The sequence below is a fragment of the Podarcis raffonei genome, chromosome 16, assembly GCF_027172205.1.
Source record: "Podarcis raffonei isolate rPodRaf1 chromosome 16, rPodRaf1.pri, whole genome shotgun sequence".
NCBI lineage: Eukaryota > Metazoa > Chordata > Lepidosauria > Squamata > Lacertidae > Podarcis > Podarcis raffonei.
In genome coordinates this window covers 1,233,827-1,251,018 of record NC_070617.1, presented here as the reverse complement: position 1 = coordinate 1,251,018, position 17,192 = coordinate 1,233,827, and the positions used below count along the sequence as shown (strand labels likewise).

The 17,192-nt window shown below is 43.2% G+C and overlaps 1 protein-coding gene across 1 annotated transcript; it reads left to right on the top strand.

The window, feature by feature from the left end:
- Positions 1-697: 697 nt before the first annotated feature.
- Positions 698-16,890, top strand: LOC128404236 (vomeronasal type-2 receptor 26-like). The gene is made up of 6 exons (XM_053369729.1): positions 698-780; positions 3,014-3,305; positions 3,782-4,666; positions 5,569-5,806; positions 9,959-10,841; positions 16,794-16,890. The coding sequence occupies exons 1-6, from the start codon at positions 698-700 to the stop codon at positions 16,888-16,890; spliced, it is 2,478 nt and encodes an 825-aa protein (XP_053225704.1).
- Positions 16,891-17,192: the final 302 nt, after the last annotated feature.

Below are 17,192 nucleotides of genomic sequence, written 5' to 3'. Positions count from 1 at the left end.
TCATTGTAAGCAGAGGATGAATGCCCACCTAAGTATAAGGAATTGTATAGCAGTGGATTCCCTGCAGAGGCTGGGGTGGACTATATGGCCTTTGAGGTCCCTTCCAACTCTATGATTCTATTATTCAATATAAAGAAGCAGACAAACTATTACGGGAAAAGGATGATTGCTCTGGAAGTTCAACTACCATTGAGTCAACAAATTGGAGACGTAATTATCTCCCCTGTCATCATATGAATCACTGTAATTGACCCAAAGCTCCAGCAGCTTTCTTGGAAGCTACAGAGGGGGGGAAATCAACAAGCAAGCCTGGAATGGTTATAAGTACCCCAGTGCTTCTGATGCAGCCAAGATTAGGCTTAAGAGGGGGTTCTGTCAGTTTCCCTCTTTCATTGCATATAGTATGTTCTTCAGATCTTGTCCCTTGACAATGTAGATGATGAAGTGCACTGGTAGAGTCTGTTTCCATCCAAGACGTAATACTGAAATCAGGCTGGTGGTCAGAATGATGTTTTGACCTGAGAAACACAGGAGCCTCGTTTGCAGAAGGAAGTTTTCCATCCAGATGTTGGTGCTGCTCCTGCTCCTGCTGCTCCTAAACATGGTGTTCAAAGTACATACCAGTAAGTGTGTCAGAAGTAATCCAGTACATGTTCCACATGACTGGTATGAGACAAGTGATCTCTTCATTGGCGGGATGGCATCTCTTATGCATTACTTTTCCCCTGAAATTGTATTCAACATGCACCCTTCTCGGGTCTCGATAGCCAGCACCCCAACGTAAGAAAACTGCCTGTCATTTTATTTTAGTGGTGTTTAGTCTTTATATATGCATGAACAACTGCAGGTCATACTGCTTTGAAAAGATATTAGAATTTTTCAAAAATGGTGGGTGGGTGGGTGGGTGGGTGGATAAGAACCACTGGTTGAGAAGAACATGAAATTCTCAAACATCAATGAGTTTAAATTGTGCCTGTATGGTCAGTTGGGCATTTGGAAACATTATCCTTTGATGATCCAATTATTCTTATCTCTTATATGTATGTATTTTTGTATATATGCATTCTTATTTTATGAAAATTGTACACATTCAAGCACATTGAACTTATAAAGTTCTGTATTTCAGGAGTAGGCAATTTGCAACCTTTCAGCTAATTGTAGATGGGTGTCAAAGGGGAGGAAATTGAAAGAAAAGAGAGTGAGACAGAAATTTGTGTGAGAGAGAGACAGACAGACAGACAGACAGAGGAGAGAGAGATGGCAGAAATTCAGGAAAAACAATGAATTGAATGGCTGCACCTTGAATGGACAGGGCTGGAGTGAGATAGGGTGCTGGTAAGGACACAATTGTGCACTCTATGTACACATCTACATGCAACCCATTGTATTTTAAACTTAGAGAGGCCAATGAACACATCTTATTTTAATGAATTGACTTTTGCACAACTTCGAAAAGCTTTTACAGAGCTACGACTAAATACAATAAGCTCTGCTTATAGAGTGGGAGACACAGAGGCATACCAAAAAACGAACGTGTTTGCATTAGGGGATGTTCTGAAGTAGAGGACCTTAAGCATTATATCTTGCACTGTCCTTTATATAATGATGCAAGAAAAAGATTTTTAGTACCTATAATGACAAGGTCCCCTGGCCAGAACCCCCTTGATATGATGTTATATCTCCTTGCAGACACAGATAAGTATGTGACCTGGCGTGTAGCACTTTTTGCAACTGCTGCTAGGAAAATTAGAGCAAATTATATAGCCAAGGTAGCCATTAACTGCAAAGGAGATGAATTCATTTGATCCTATCTATCTACCTCAGGCTATGCTCTATCTTTGTCACCACACTCTGAGTATGAATTGCACACTGTATTAATTGATATTGTTTTTAACATTAGTGACCATGTGATGATTTTAGCTTATGAATTTTATTGTTTAATGTTTTTATTTGTACATTGGGGTACTTTTATAGCTCTGTTTAGAGTACGTAATGTTTTAATAATATAAATGTTTTAAGTCTTTTTTATCAATTCAGTATATATATTTTTAATTGTCAAATAATTCTGTGTACATTGCGGCAGCCTTTGGCTATGTGCAATAAAACTGACTGAGACTGAGACACAATTGTGGGAGAAAGAGAGTGTCCTGCTGGTGTGTCCATATAGCCCCAACCTCCCCACAGTCCTGTCCTTTCTCACTCCATTAAGGTAAACTTGAGCCACACTGGTGTGGGGAGAGAGGCTCTGCAGCACTTCTACTATTCTGTACTTGTTAGACAGTGCAGGGCAAGAGAGAGAAATGAGCGGAGTAAAAAATGCCAGTCCATACTTTGTCCCCATTGACTACCTATTTCCAGAGAAAACCTGAACGTAACAGGACAAACAGAAACTGCTGCCAAACACCAGCCTAGGATATCAAGTGGCTCCTTTGAACGATCCATTTGTGTCATGAAAACACAAATGGCTAAAGAAAAGTCTGAATCATGGCAGCAAACAGTTCTCTAGCAGAGCACCCCATGCCTTACGTGCAGAAATTTCCTAATACAGGGCAAGGTGATGTCAGTAGAGTTGGGAAATGATCCTCTTTAAAACTTTTTGAGCACCTGATAGAACAGACCAGGGCTAGGGAGCCTGTAGTTTTTATTCTGCTGCTGGACTCCAGCCCCGTCCTCCCTGTTCATTAATCACGGTGGCTGTGGCTGACGAGAATTGGGAGCCCAGTGTCATCTCAATGGCCACAAGTTCCCCTTCCTCTTGTACAGACAATGGTGAAATAGAGGGACTCAGAAGAAAGCAGCTTCCAAGAATGCAATGCAGCAAAAGTTAGCCCCAACACATTCTCCTTCTTCCCAACAGGACTTAACTGGTGAATAACTTTTCTGGTTCTATCATCTTCTTATAGTCAGGTAGCTGAATACTGAAGAAGAGTACTGTGAGGAGATGAATACTGTGATGAGATATTTTGTGCAATGCATTGTTATCCTGTGAAATACCAAGTCACTTTATTTGCAGCCTGGTGACCAAGTTCTACCAGCACATCCTTGCCCTGGTGTTTGCTGTTGATGAGATCAATGATAATCCCAGGATCTTGCCCAATGTCACCCTCGGGTTCCACATCTACGACAGCTATACTGATTCAAAGATGACCTACCGCACTACTATGGACCTACTTTTCAAATCACATCACTTCATCCCCAACTACAAATGTGGCACCCAGGAAAATTTAATAGGAGTCATAGGTGGATTCAGCTCTGATACATCTTCACGCATGGCAGACATCTTAGGTCTTTTCAAGATTCCGCAGGTAGGATCTGAGAAGCAGAGAAATGGGGACTTCCCTTGATACTCTCTTTCTAGTAGGATTCATAGTTATGGAAGTGGTGTAATGAGAAAGGAAATTAATATGGTCTGAATGACGTGGACTTGCATCATGGAATCTGTTTTAGCTGACTGTATCTAAGCCCACTCTGGAAGCATTTTTTACTTAAAAGTGAGGTAGAAATGATCAAAATAAAATAATATGGGTATGCAACTATACGAACAAGATGGAAGAAGTCCCAAAAATGTGCATTATACACATAGAAAAGTAATAGGACTGAATAGCTCAAGGAAAAGATACCATATGTTTATTTTGTGCAGGTTTGTAAAAGGAAACAGCAGCCTAAAAATAAGTAAATTGTGGGTATATAAAATTGCACTGTATGGAATTATTTAGATAAATGAAATCAGTATGAGCTCCTGTTTCCACTCTGTATGTACTGCCTGGCTTTTGTTTTTCAGATTTCATATGGCTCTTTTCAACCAGCAGTCAATTACCAAACCAAGTCCTCTTCCTTTTATCGAATGGTTCCTAGGGAAGATTTTCAGTACAGAGGAATCGTCCAACTGCTTTTGCATTTTGGATGGAAATGGGTCGGTCTCATTGCCCAGGATGATGAAGGTGGAGAACATTTCTTGGAGGTCATAGAGTCAATGCTCTCCAAGAGTGGGATCTGTTCTGAATTCACAGACATAGTTCCAACAAATGCTCGCTACTCCAAAGGTCTGTATCAAATGTTCTTAAAGCGAGTCGGAAATCTCCCAGGTTTTCTGGCGAGCAAAGCCAATGCTGTTATTGTATCTGGAGAAAGTGCACCAGTTACATGGTTGGCAAATACTGTAGTAATGATCCATGCCTATCAACTAAAATATCCTTTGTATAAACTCTCTGCCGCAAAAGTGTGGATCACGACAGCCCAAATTGATTTCAAGTTCTTCAAAGTTCAAATGGTGACTGGCCTTTCGACCCGAATGTTCCATGGCACTCTCTCTTTCACAATTCACACAAAGGAGATTCAAGATTTCTATGACTTTCTTCGGAATGTAAACCCTTCCTGGGCAGATGGAGATGGTTTCATCAGTGATTTCTGGGCAGAATCATTCCGTTGTTCTGCTTCAGACTCGGGAATTTCTAAGTTCTTCAGAAGTGCATGCACAGAAGAGGAGATGCTGGAGAGCCTTGCTACACCGTTCTTTGAAATGCGCATGACTGGCCACAGCTACAGTATCTATAATGCTGTCCATGCTCTAGCACATGCCTTGCATGCCTGGTACTTAGTGAGAGCCAACAACAGAAGAACGGAGGCTTGGGACGGGCTGTCTTCTTGGAACGTGGAGCCCTGGCAGGTAGTGTTTCCTTACAGACAAGTTGTTGTGCCCTGGGTTGTGCCCAGTGGTGTGGCATACAGAAGAGATATTTTTTGAAAATGCTACAGCAAGTGGTGATGGGGAGATATTAAGGAATACTCCTCTACCCGTGGCAAATGGGAAAACTTGGAAAGAGGTATAAGCATGCCTTCCATTGTGCAGGAGCTAAAGATCAGGTACCCATTTAGTTAACTTACAGTACAATGGTCTAGGTGAGTGCAGGATTTCAGCCTAGGCTTGAGACTTGCATAGAAGGGAGGAAGCGAGGTTATGGTGCGTTCAACAGTTGTGTGTCAGGTCAGGAAATGTTGAGAGATTTCTTATATGGAAATAGAATAAAGAGGAAAGCTTCACCTGTTTACATTCTGTCCATCAGATATTTTATTATATTTATTATATTTTATTATAAATCAGAAAGAGTCATCACTCTTTTTATTTCTGGACATCCCATTCCATCTGGAAGAGGACCAAAAAAATTGCATATGTCAAAAGGCATTTAAAAAATACACTTAATTTCTGCACAGATTTTTTAAAAATCCCTTTCAAATATGGGCAGAAGTGGAACAGGATGGGCTGAGTTCCTTCCTCCTGTAGAACGATAGATTCTAAAATTTATTTTTAATAGGAAGTAGTGTTACTTTGAGTAATATGTGTCCAAAAATAACAGATTCCACTTCACATTTGTCCCTTTACAAGATGAGTTAGTTCGTGTTCAGTTCACAGTGGAATTCAAGTTCATTCAACTTCTGGGCCTCCAGATATTGGTGAACATTGATGGGAGTTGCTGTCTGAAAACATCTGGAGGACAACAGCTTCTCCATCCCCACACTAAGCCCCACTTTAATATTTCAACGTTTTTTATCTTTCTCTTTTTTTCCAAGCTCCACTCATTCCTTCACCAGATCTCCTTCAACAACAGCGCTGGAGATTTAATTGCACTCAATGAACATGGGGAATTAGCAGCTGGATTTGATGTTACAAACGTGATCACTTTCCCTAACAATTCCTACATCAGGATGAAAGTGGGGATGCTGGACCCTCAGAAACCTCCTGGCAAAGAACTGACCATTGATGAGGACAGTCCCTTGGAATGGCACAGAGGCTTGGCTCAGGTTTCAAGTATCAACATTCATCGCCATGCAGTGAAGTGGGAGGGTTAAGAGATGTTAAGGAGGGACAAAGAATTCATTCATGCAATGCACAGCTTTGAAACTCAGTGGAATACCACATTGTGTTGACAAATAAGAGTGTGCTGAAAATAATGAGGAAATAAATATATGGAGGGTGGGCATCCCACTGGAGACAAACTGCCATTATCTACTTCATTGAGCTGCTGTATCTAAGTGATTGACAGTAAAACAAGCACATAAGATGCACGAGTTAAAGCATAAATCACAAATCACTATTGTAGCAGAATATATTGATACATGACCAGTGGCAGACCTAGGGGCCTCAAATTTCAGCAGCACCTGTGTGACACCCACACAGGTGCCCCCACCTATTGTCTTCCATTCTGCACCACAGTTTCAGCACCCCCTGCGGTTCCCCCAAAGAGCCTCTCCCAGTGTGATCAAACCCATCTCACACCCCTAAATCCACCTCTGACATAGCAACAGGATCAAAGTGTGAAGAAGGAGCAAAAACACAATTAAATTTAATCAGAAAATCCTCAGATTTAAAAAAAAAGTTTGTAGCAGCCCTCAAAATGTATGCTCACCCTGTTTCCCTCCTGGTAGACATCATCCATGGGGGCAACCAAGGCTCATTCATTAATGAGAGCAGGCCTGAACTGTTATGTACTGAAGTTCTCACCCTGGGCCAGCAGGGGGATACTGTAGATAGTTTTCACTCAGGTCCACATATGCAAATAAGGGATTGAAAAGTGACGTTCAGTGATTGGATAGTTACAGAAAATGGTTACTGTTGCATTCTAGTGGAGCTCTATATAAGCAGGCTGGCTGAACCCTTCAGTTCAGTTCTGTTCTGGCCTATGAATAAAAAAGAGCTGTTTGAAGAATTGCTGTGTCTTCTGATGTGTTCACCCACAACTTAACACGAACCTAGTGCACAGGGGGGCTATTCATAGGCAGGAATATATTACAATTGCCTCCAGTTACATCAGCTGCATAACTCTCCAAAAGAATTGTAGTTTACTCCTCACAGAGCTACAATTCCCAGCACCTTTAAGAAACTACAGTTTTCGGGATTCTTTGGGGTGGGTGAGTTTTATGTGTGCTTTAAATGTATGGTGAACACAGACACAATGTCACTGCCAGAACTTTTTACCGAAAGATCATCTGATACTAGATGAATTCTCTGAATGTATTTTAATACTAAACTTTCCTATATTTTTTTGGACAGGTACCACCCCTTTCGGAATGTAATGATGAATGCCGCCCTGGCAATGGGAAGAAAAAGAAGGAGGGGGAGAAATTTTGCTGCTATGATTGTGCTCCATGTCCAGATGGGATGTTCTCAAATGAGAAGGGTAGGGCATGTCACATTAAGATGAACCAAGCAATACAATTGACTGCAGTAAATTGTGACCAGTTCTTTTGCAAGCTTCTTTTAATTAGCTTTGTAAGTTTTATGAAATAATGGCATTTTATATTCATTCTCACTGCTCATATATATACTGTATGTTTGCATTTCCTTTCTCTTAATCAAGTAGGGAAAAGATTGCTGGAATGACAAGTGATTCATGTTAACATAAACAAGTTCCCAGATAACTTACCACATATTTCGCCCCACAGGGCGCACCGGCCCATAGGACGCACCTAGTTTTGGAGGGGGAAAATAAAGAAAAAAAATTATTTTCCCACCCCAGGCGCGGGGCTGGGGCAGGGGAAGCCCGAGCTTCCCCTGACCCCAGCCCCCAGAACAGGCAGCTCTCTGCAAGCCTTGGGTGACTGGCGCGACTTCCCGCCGGGCTCCCACGCCTTGCAGATATCTGCCTGAAGCCCAAACCAGGTTAGGGAACAGTAGGAAGGCGCACTGTGCCTCCCCGCTGTCCCCCAGCTTCTCCCCGCCACCAGCCTCCAAACCAGGTCGGGGGACAGCGGGAAGGTGCAGCACACTTCTCCCCGCCGCCAGCCTCCAAACCAGGTGCGCACCGACCCCTCTCACTCTCCAGGCTTCAGCGAAAGCCTGCATTCGCCCCATAGGGCGCACACACATTTCCCCTTCATTTTTGGAGGGGGAAAACTGCATCCTATAGGGCAAAAAATACGGTAGATGCCACAATGGCTGGAATTGTGATCTATAAGACATAGAACTACCTTCCATTACTAGTACTGTAATTGCACCTCAGTTAACTGAGAAAGGATGTTAAGGTAGGCATTTGTACACATTCCCCCAAATGATGAGGCAGCACTCAGGAATCTGTGTGATTTTTAATAAGCAACAACTCTGTAAACTTTTCTGGGAATATGCAATGGCTTAAAAATAAATGTAACAGGAATCTGTGTCTTCCCAGTGTAGGTACCCTGTCAAAATGAAGAAGAGTTTGTTATTCAGTCCTCTCTAGGAAACCTCAGGACTTTTAATGGTCCTGACACACGTATGTAATAAGAAACTCTCACACATTCATATGTCACAACACATTTGCTCTGCTCAGGGTAAAATCTTAAGAAAACATTTGATGTAGCAAACCTTTTCGTCCATGGTTAAAGCAGCCTCTTAGATTATCCTAGAAACAGCTGTCATGGTTGTGGGGTAGTTAATTCTCCCCCTCTGTATTCAGGGCTTGGGAAAGAGTCTCGGTTTCTAAAGTTAGTTAATGCATAAAGGTAAAGGTACCCCTGCCCATCAGGGCCAGTCGTGACCGACTCTAGGGTTGCGCGCTCATCTCGCTCAAGAGGCCGGGAGCCGGCGCTATCCGAAGACACTTCCGGGTCACGTGGCCAGTGTGACTAAGCTGCATCTGGCAAGCCAGCACCAGCGCCACACACGGAAATGCCGTTTACCTTCCCGCTAGAAAGCGGTCCCTATTTATCTACTTGCACTTAGGGGTGCTTTCGAACTGCTAGGTAGGCAGGAGCTGGGACCGAACGGTGGGAGCTCACCCGGCCGCGGGGATTCGAACCGCCGATCTTCTGATCGGCAAGTCCTAGGCTCTGTGGTTTAACCCACAGCACCACCCACGTCCCTTTAGTTAATGCATAGGTGTTTTTAATTAAGCAAATCTACTTCAGGATTGCCAAAGACAAATATATATATAAGGTTTAATCAATCAGAGATAGAAATATCATTAAAGAAGACAACAATGCCATATGATCAAAACCGTTGAATTGATGAGGCAAAATACACAATTGACTGAGGATAAGCTCAAGTTCTCTCAATTAGAGAAGACTGAGCTGATACTCAAAAAAATTGCAGTGTTTCCCTCCCTCCATCTTTCTTTTGATTCAGAAATATTTTAGCAGATACCTATGATGAGTGATGGGTTGCGGGTGGTGCTGTGGGTTAAACCACAGAGCCTAGGACTTGCCAATCAGAAGGTTGGCAGATTGAATCCCCGCGACGGGTGAGCTCCCGTTGTTCGATCCCTGCTCCTGCCAACCTAGCAGTTCAAAAGCACATCAAGGTGCAAGTAGATAAATAGGTACCACTCCGGCAGGAAGGTAAATGGCTTTTCTGTGTGCCGCTCTGGTTACCCAGAAGCAGCTTAGTCATGCTGGCCACATGACCCGGAAGCTGTACGCCGGCTCCCTCGGCCAATAAAGCGAGATGAGCGCCGCAACCCCAGAGTTGGTCACGACTGGACCTAATGGTCAGGGGTCCCTTTACCTTTACCTTTATGATGAGTGATGAAGGCTATTTTCTCTACTTCCCTACAGAGAGTGGTTAGGTCTGGAGCTCTCCCACGTCCCCACCCTCTCCCCATCCTCCACTCCTCTGTCACATACTCCCATGTCCTCCACCAGCCACTCGCTCGCCAGCTTCTGCAGCTCAGTCACCTGATCTATCAGCAGCTTCAACCCCCAGGCACCACTCTCCCACTCATCAGCCTCCACTGCTCAAGTGGCCACTAAGACTGTTGCCACGTTATATTTCCCTGTGTCATCTATCAGTGGACACATTAAAAAGATCTGGATAGAATTTGGCTGGGGAAAGGGAGGTAATTTGCATATATGATGGGTGGAATTTGTTTTTGAAGAATCTTGGCCAGAAAAGGTTGGCCTTTTCCCTTGTGAAATATACTCAGGCAGACTCCTGGGAAGGCTGTGCTTAAGCCCTAGAACAGTGTTTTTCATTCACTTTTTTTTTTAGACAAAGAAACTTGTCGCAGATGTCCAGAAGATCAGTATCCAAACAAAGCCAAGGATCAATGCATCCCCAAAACGTCAAATTTTCTAGCATTTGATGACATTTTGACAATCGTTTCAACTTCCTCTGCACTTCTGTTCTCTCTGATCACAGCTTTGGTGCTTGGCATCTTCATTAAACACCGGGACACTGCCATAGTTAAAGCCAATAATAGGAGCCTCACCTACATTCTCCTCGTCTCTCTCCTCTTGTGCTTCCTCTGCTCCTTGCTGTTCATTGGAATGCCCAATGAGGCAACCTGCCTTCTCCGACAAACTGCTTTTGGCACCATCTTCTCAGTGGCCCTGTCTAGCATCTTGGCCAAAACCATATCTGTGGTCTTGGCATTCATGGCCACCAAACCAGGATCCAGGATGAGGAAATGGTTGGGACAAAAGTTGGCTTATTCCATAGTCCTCTTCTCCTCCATCATTCAAGTAGGCATCTGTGCTATCTGGCTAGCAACCTCTCCACCAAAACCAGATGTGGACATGGACTCAATGGCAGAAGAAATTGTTCTTCTGTGTAACGAAGGGTCGGCCACAATGCTATATTGTGTCTTAGGCTATATGGGCTTCCTGGCCATTGTCAGCTTCACTGTGGCCTTCTTAGCCAGGAAGTTGCCAGACAGCTTTAATGAAGCCAAGTTCATCACCTTCAGCATGTTGGTCTTCTGCAGCGTTTGGCTGTCCTTTGTTCCGACTTACCTGAGCACAAGAGGAAAACACATGGTGGCTGTGGAGATCTTCTCCATCTTGTCTTCCAGTGCTGGGCTACTGAGTTGCATCTTTACCCCTAAATGCTACATCATTCTGCTGAGGCCTGAACTGAACAACAAAGAACAATTGATACGAAGAAATACATAAATGCTAGACGAGCTCGCTATTTTATGTTTTTGGTTTTCGTAGATATGCACGTGAACTGGGTCCATGTGGATTTCACAATCTCAGCAGTTCTGTGTTTTATTTTTGGCAACTCTCCCCACATATGCTGCATGATTGTGCCAATGCCTGAGCTGATTCTTTTAAAAAAGCATCTAATACAAAGAGAGATATAGCAACAGCATAAAAATACTTCAGTTGTAAAATTAATACATTAAGTTCTATGAATAACAAATGAGGTTTTTTGTTTTGTTCTATTTCTGTTATATTTATTCTCCATGGTAATAAAAGGGGGTGTACATGAGAAAGAATCAAACTACTTTTGTGCTTTATTCCTGGATCGTAGAACTGTTGTTGTTTTGTTTTAGATGCTGTTTTGGCGGGGGGGGGGGATGAATAAAGGGAGCTGTAAGGATGACCAGCTCCCCATAGTTCTCTAGGCTGCTTTTTCCTGCTCCTGCCAGCCTCCCTGCTCTGCAACTGAGCTCTCCTCTCCCAGTGATTAACTGGGCCTCTGCAAACACACCTCTCCTTCCTGCAGAGCTGCTGATCCCCTCCCCTGCTGCAAGCACCCAAGTAGACAATTTATAATGGAATTAACAAATTATGATGCTACTTGCAACCTGTACCAAAATGATTTGTATTCTAAGCTAAGGATAAAATTAAATGCTTTTAACGAACAATGATCTAGTTCTAAGGCAAATTGCTGGTTTTGGACTCTCGGAATGAGCCTAATGAGTTATAACTTCACCCTGATATAGGAAATCTCATCTTGGAGGACACGATTGGGTAACAAATAAAACTGATGTTTCATATTAAGATACAGTATGTTTGCTGGACCTCCGCTTCTCCTTCAGCAAATGATTGCAAAGAAAAGCACCTTCAAGGACCGTTAACTTTGTGATTTCTTTTCAGTGAGGCTAAAATACACGTTCTATAAACTTTGGAGGAAATAGACACTTGTTTCACTATGAGAGCAACAACTTACCTATCAGCAGATGTGGGCAAAGAAGGGGAGTTGCAGTGTTCTGCTGACATTTGGAAAATATCTCCTACCAGCGCCAACCCACCCATGAAGTGGGATGAGGCAGCCACCTTAGATAGCAGAAGCCTTTGAGGCACTGCTCCTGTGGGCAACTGCCATCTCCCATCACCTCTGACACCAGCGTAGAGGCAGAGCCATCATTGGCACCAATTTCTGACATGATCACTTGAGATCTCACTGAGAGCAAGAGGTCTTATGAGAGTTCAGTGAGATCACGTGAGATCTCACTGGAAATTGTGACCAGTGCCAGCGGCAGAGATGGGAGGGTTGGCGGAACAACAGGGCACAGATGCAATTCCTGTTTCTCCTCAAGCAGTGAAACGGGAAGCATTGCCCGTGGTGGTTCCCCACCCTGGTCACCTATGTTAGATATAACGTAGCAGTCACCTGGAGAGGAGGGGCCTGGGCTTGCAGAAGGAAGGTGGACATGTTGAGTGATATGTCTCTGCAAGCATTTTCTGAGTGGTGTTTGCTTCAAAAAGCACCTATGCAATACCTGCCCATTCCAATGAAGGAATAAATATATGTGTGTGTGTGTGTGTGTGTGTGCAGGGCATTGTTTCTAGAAAAAAAGGTGCTGGAACTTGTTGACATTTTTTTTAGGGGGAGCAACCAACCCAAGTTGTTGAGCTCTTTTTGAAGGAGAAAATGTATCTTCTTCACCTGATTGCCTTCCACCTCCCCCTGCCACCCCAACTGCTGTGCTGTCCACTGCCTCCACCACACAGCCCTGACCGCCATGCTATCCTCCTCTTCCGTCCTGCAGCCCTGAGCATCATGCCTGGGAATGGCACTGCAATGCTACAGAGGTGCCGGAACTCACCAAAGAGATGCCGGAACTCAGATCTGGCTGAATAAAAGCTTTATATATATATGCAGAATGAAGAAATGGACACAATAAAGTTCATGGCAATGTTTATTCATGTAGTTTATTTTTTCTAGGATATATTATTTATTCTCAGTTATTCAACTGGGCCCTGGCACAGCGATGTAGCATTTAGAGGGGAAAATGCAACCCAGCAGGCCACAGTATAAGAATATGATAGACATGACATCTACAGAATGAAGAGGTGAACATATGCCTTCATTTTATTTTCCTTACTAGTTGCTCCCTGTTGTTCAGCTCAGGTCGCAGAAGAATGATGTAGCACTTAGGGGGAAAAATGCAGGCCAGTAACCCAAAACTGGAGGACAAGATGGAGAATATCTCCACAGCCACCATGTATTTTCCTTTGGTGCTCAGGTAGGTTGGAACAAAGGATAACCAAACACTACAAAACACCAACATGCTGAAAGTGATAAATTTGGCTTCATTGAAACTGTCAGGTAATTTCCTGGCAAGGAAAGCCACCACGAGGCTGATAATGGCTAGGAAACCCATATAGCCCAAGAGCAAATAAAACATGGTAGTGGAACCTTCATTACATTCCAGTATAATCTCCTCATTCACTGAGTGCATGTCTGTGTCTGGGAATGGAGGGAAAGTACTTAGCCAAAGAGTACATATGTCAACTTGAAGAAAGGAACAAGAAAGGATGATGGAATTTGTCAGTCTTCTCCCCACCCATTTTCTTATTGTAGAACCTGGCTTGGTTGCCATAAATGCCATCACCACCATGATGGTTTTTGCTAAAATGCTGGAAAGAGCCACAGAGAATATGGCACCAAACACTGTTTGTCGGAGGAGGCAGATCAGTTTCCCAGGCTTTCCAATGAAGAGTAAGGAGCTGAAGAAGCAAAGGAGGAGGGAGATGAGGAGGGCGTAGGTGAGTGTCCGGTTGTTGGCTTTAACGATTGGAGTCTCCCTGTGCTTGATAAAAATCCCAAGGACAAAAACTGTGATCAATGAGAAAGCAATAGTCAAGGTAGCTAAGATGATCCCTAAATCTTCCTTGTAAGAGAGGTAACTTAGAACCTTAGCAATGCATCTAGTTTGGTCCTTGTTTGGATATCGGTCTTCTGGACATTTGACACAGGCATCCATATCTGAAAACAACAAAGAGGCGTTCAAATATTTCTATAGGTTGAGCTGCATAATTCTAATAATCTAGTTTAGTGCAAACGTTTGCTGTTGATGGTGGTTTTTTATATTTTTGATGTAAACCCTGATTGAAATCAATGTAGAAAATCAACTTGGATGGCTTTAAAAGAGGATTTGACAAATAAATACAGAGTAGGGGTATCAATGAGGCAGTGTGCATCTGAATACCAGCTCTTGGAAATAACACAAAGAAGAGTGTTCTTGTGTTTGGGTTGTATGTTCAAGGGATGTGCATTCTCAAAGCAAATATGATATGTTACAAAAGATGAATATCACAATACACAATTGTCTCCTACCCTTCTGGCCAGATATCATTCCTTCTGGACACAAAGCACAGTCATAACAGCAAAATTTCTCTCCCTCCTTCTTTTTCCTGCTGTAGCCAGGATAGCAGTGGTCATTGCACACAGAAAGGGGAAGCACCTGCACAGAATAATATAAAGGGACTTGGATTGGTGCTCTTCATTCATTCAGCTCTACGAAGAGAATTATGTTGGGAAAATACCGTATTTTTCGCCCTATAGGATGCACTTTCCCCCCTCCAAAAATGAAGGGGAAATCTGTGTGCGTCCTATGGGGCGAATACAGGCTTTCGCTGAAGCTTGGAGAGCGAGAGGGGTTGGTGCGCACCGAAACAGAGCGCCCAGCACGCCGGGCAGACATTGGGCAACCCCACAAGCTCGGGGGACAGCGGGGAGGCACAGCGCCGCCATCCCGCTGTTCCCCGACCTGGTTTTGGGGGGGGAATCAAGGAAAAAAAATTTCCCTTGATTTTCCCCCAAAAAAACTAGGTGCGTCCTATGGGACGGAGTGTCCTATGGGACGAAAAATACGGTAAACCAGTTGGCCCAATTCCTAAAAGAACCGTGTAAGGTGTATTGCAGATATTATATTGTGCAGCTTGAAGCGATGGGAAATATACATCCAAATAATTCCATAACTGGCGCATATCCCCACAGACTCAGAACCTTAGAAATAAAAGATAATTCCAAACAGACCTACACTAATACCTCATGTTGCGTCTGCTTCATGTTGTGTCTCTTCACATTACATCCCGGGGCAACCCGAAAATACCAGATTGGGTTACTTCCGGGTTTCGTCGCTCATTCATGGGCAGAAGCACCAAATCGCGCCACGCGCCTGCGCAAATGCAGCTCTTCGAGTTGTGGGTATTTCGCATTACGGACAGGCCTCCAGAACGGATCCCGTCCATAACACAAGGTACCATTGTATAAGCAAAGATCTCTCTCTCTTCTTACAGCCTCCATTTTGCCTGCAGCTGTTTGCTCTCCCTCCAGGAGACAGTTTCACACACCTTTACTCACATAGAGCCTGGGAACAAAGACTCAAGCCACCACCCTTCCAAGATGGCAAATTTGCAATTCGATTCCCTCCCATGTGATCTAAAGTTAAATATCTCATAAGAGCTGCCAGAGAACCATCACATTTAATTGTCAAGCCATCGAGGAGCTGAGAGAGCTCTTCTTGCTTTTCTTTAGCTTCAGTGCAATCTTCCAGTTAAACTCTTTCTGCAATACACACAGGCATTCTCCATTTCAGTGTAAATTAAACAATTATACTTAATAATGTATATATAAAATATTGCTATCCTGAATAATCTAGCAGCTAAAAAGCAAACAGAAAGTTAAAGTGGCCAAAACTTTTCTTTCTGGCACATCTCACCTGATTAAAATGTGGATGCCACACAATCTGGTCATCATAAATGGTTAACTCTTTGCCTGGAAGAGCCTGAGGTTCTAATCTTCCAATCTTTACTCTAACCACTGAACCATTGGGGAACATCAGCCAGTTTGTAATATCAAAACCTGCAACCAATTCTCCATTTTCATCAAAGTGCACATTCTTAGCAGCACTATTATTGAATATGATGCTCCTCAGATAATCATGAACCTTGATTGAAAGAGAAATGAATAACGAGACAACATAGTGCTAAGCTTACTTTAGTGAACTTCCCAAAGTTGTCCTTATAGTTGTCATCTGGTTTATGTAGGTGGCTACTTGTGAATATCAATCAATCAATCAATCAATCATAGAATCATATGTTTGTAGCGTTGAAAGGGACCCTGAGGGTTATCTAGTCCAACACCCTGCAGGATGACCCTGAGGACCCCTTCCATCTCTACAATTCTAGAACTCTCTAATTTTAAAGTATTGCTTTCTAATTACCTGCCATGATTGAAATAGTCTGACCCTTTCTTCCAATCCTCTATACTTGGATATGGATTTGTAGATGGCGTTCAAAGCATGCGCCACAGCATAGACAGCATTGTAGACATTGTAGCTGTGGCCAGTCATGTCCATTTCAAACAGAATTCCAGGAAGGCTCTCCAGCTTCTCCTCCCCAGTGCAGATTTCGGTTTCATTTCCCTCCTCTGACTCTTCAGACATTTTTAATAAACAGCCGAATGCCTGTTTCCAGAACTCCTGGATAAAGCCATCTCGTTTTGCCCAGAAAGGGCTCAGCTTCTGAATGAAGCTTTGGAATCCTGATGGCTGATTTGAGTGGACTGTGATGGATATGGAACCGTGAAATGCTTGTACCTCCCAATTCTTCTCCATAGAGTGTGATGCAAAATCCCAGTGGGATGTAATAATCCACACTTTGCCCAAAGTTGGAAAAGAGAATAAGGGTGATACAAATATCAACATTCTTAGAACCTGAAAGGATGGAGGTTCTCCATAAACAATGAACACAGTTGGGTTTTCCTCAAAGACCATTGCATAGGTTCCTAAATGCTGTAAAGCAAAGTCTATCATCTCATCCACATAATTCAATTTTGGTATTCTTACTATGTAGGCATAACAGATGCCATTAGGGGAAAGGATTGGAACCATTGTCTTTAAAAACCTGTCCCCTCTGTCATCTTCCACAGCCCAAAGCCCAATCCATGTCCACTTAAAATGCTGAAGTAATCGCACAATCCCTGTGTATTGGTGGGCTTCATTTGGGACCATCTGATACAAAAATGGGAAGAACTTTTTGACACCTTTTAGTGGCAGAAATGATCCATAAGTCAGCTGAAATAAAATTAATAAGCATTTTTCAGATGGGTTACAAGCATTTACATCACAGATTTCCGTATTAGAAAGCAGTCCTGTAGTCCATCTCATTCAATGTCCTGTGAAAATTCAGATGGGGTGAACCTGACTATCTTTGGTCGTGAGCCACATTGAGCCACTTCTCTCAGGCAGCAGATTAGGAAGGCTGCT

Bases quoted from the DNA above. Each gene is read 5' to 3' on its own strand.
- LOC128404236 (XM_053369729.1), top strand. From the start codon at position 698: ATGGCATCTCTTATGCATTACTTTTCCCCTGAAATTGTATTCAACATG. The intron at 781-3,013 runs GTAAGAAAACTG...CTTTATTTGCAG, and splicing joins TCGATAGCCAGCACCCCAAC to CCTGGTGACCAAGTTCTACC. The intron at 3,306-3,781 runs GTAGGATCTGAG...TTTGTTTTTCAG, and splicing joins GTCTTTTCAAGATTCCGCAG to ATTTCATATGGCTCTTTTCA.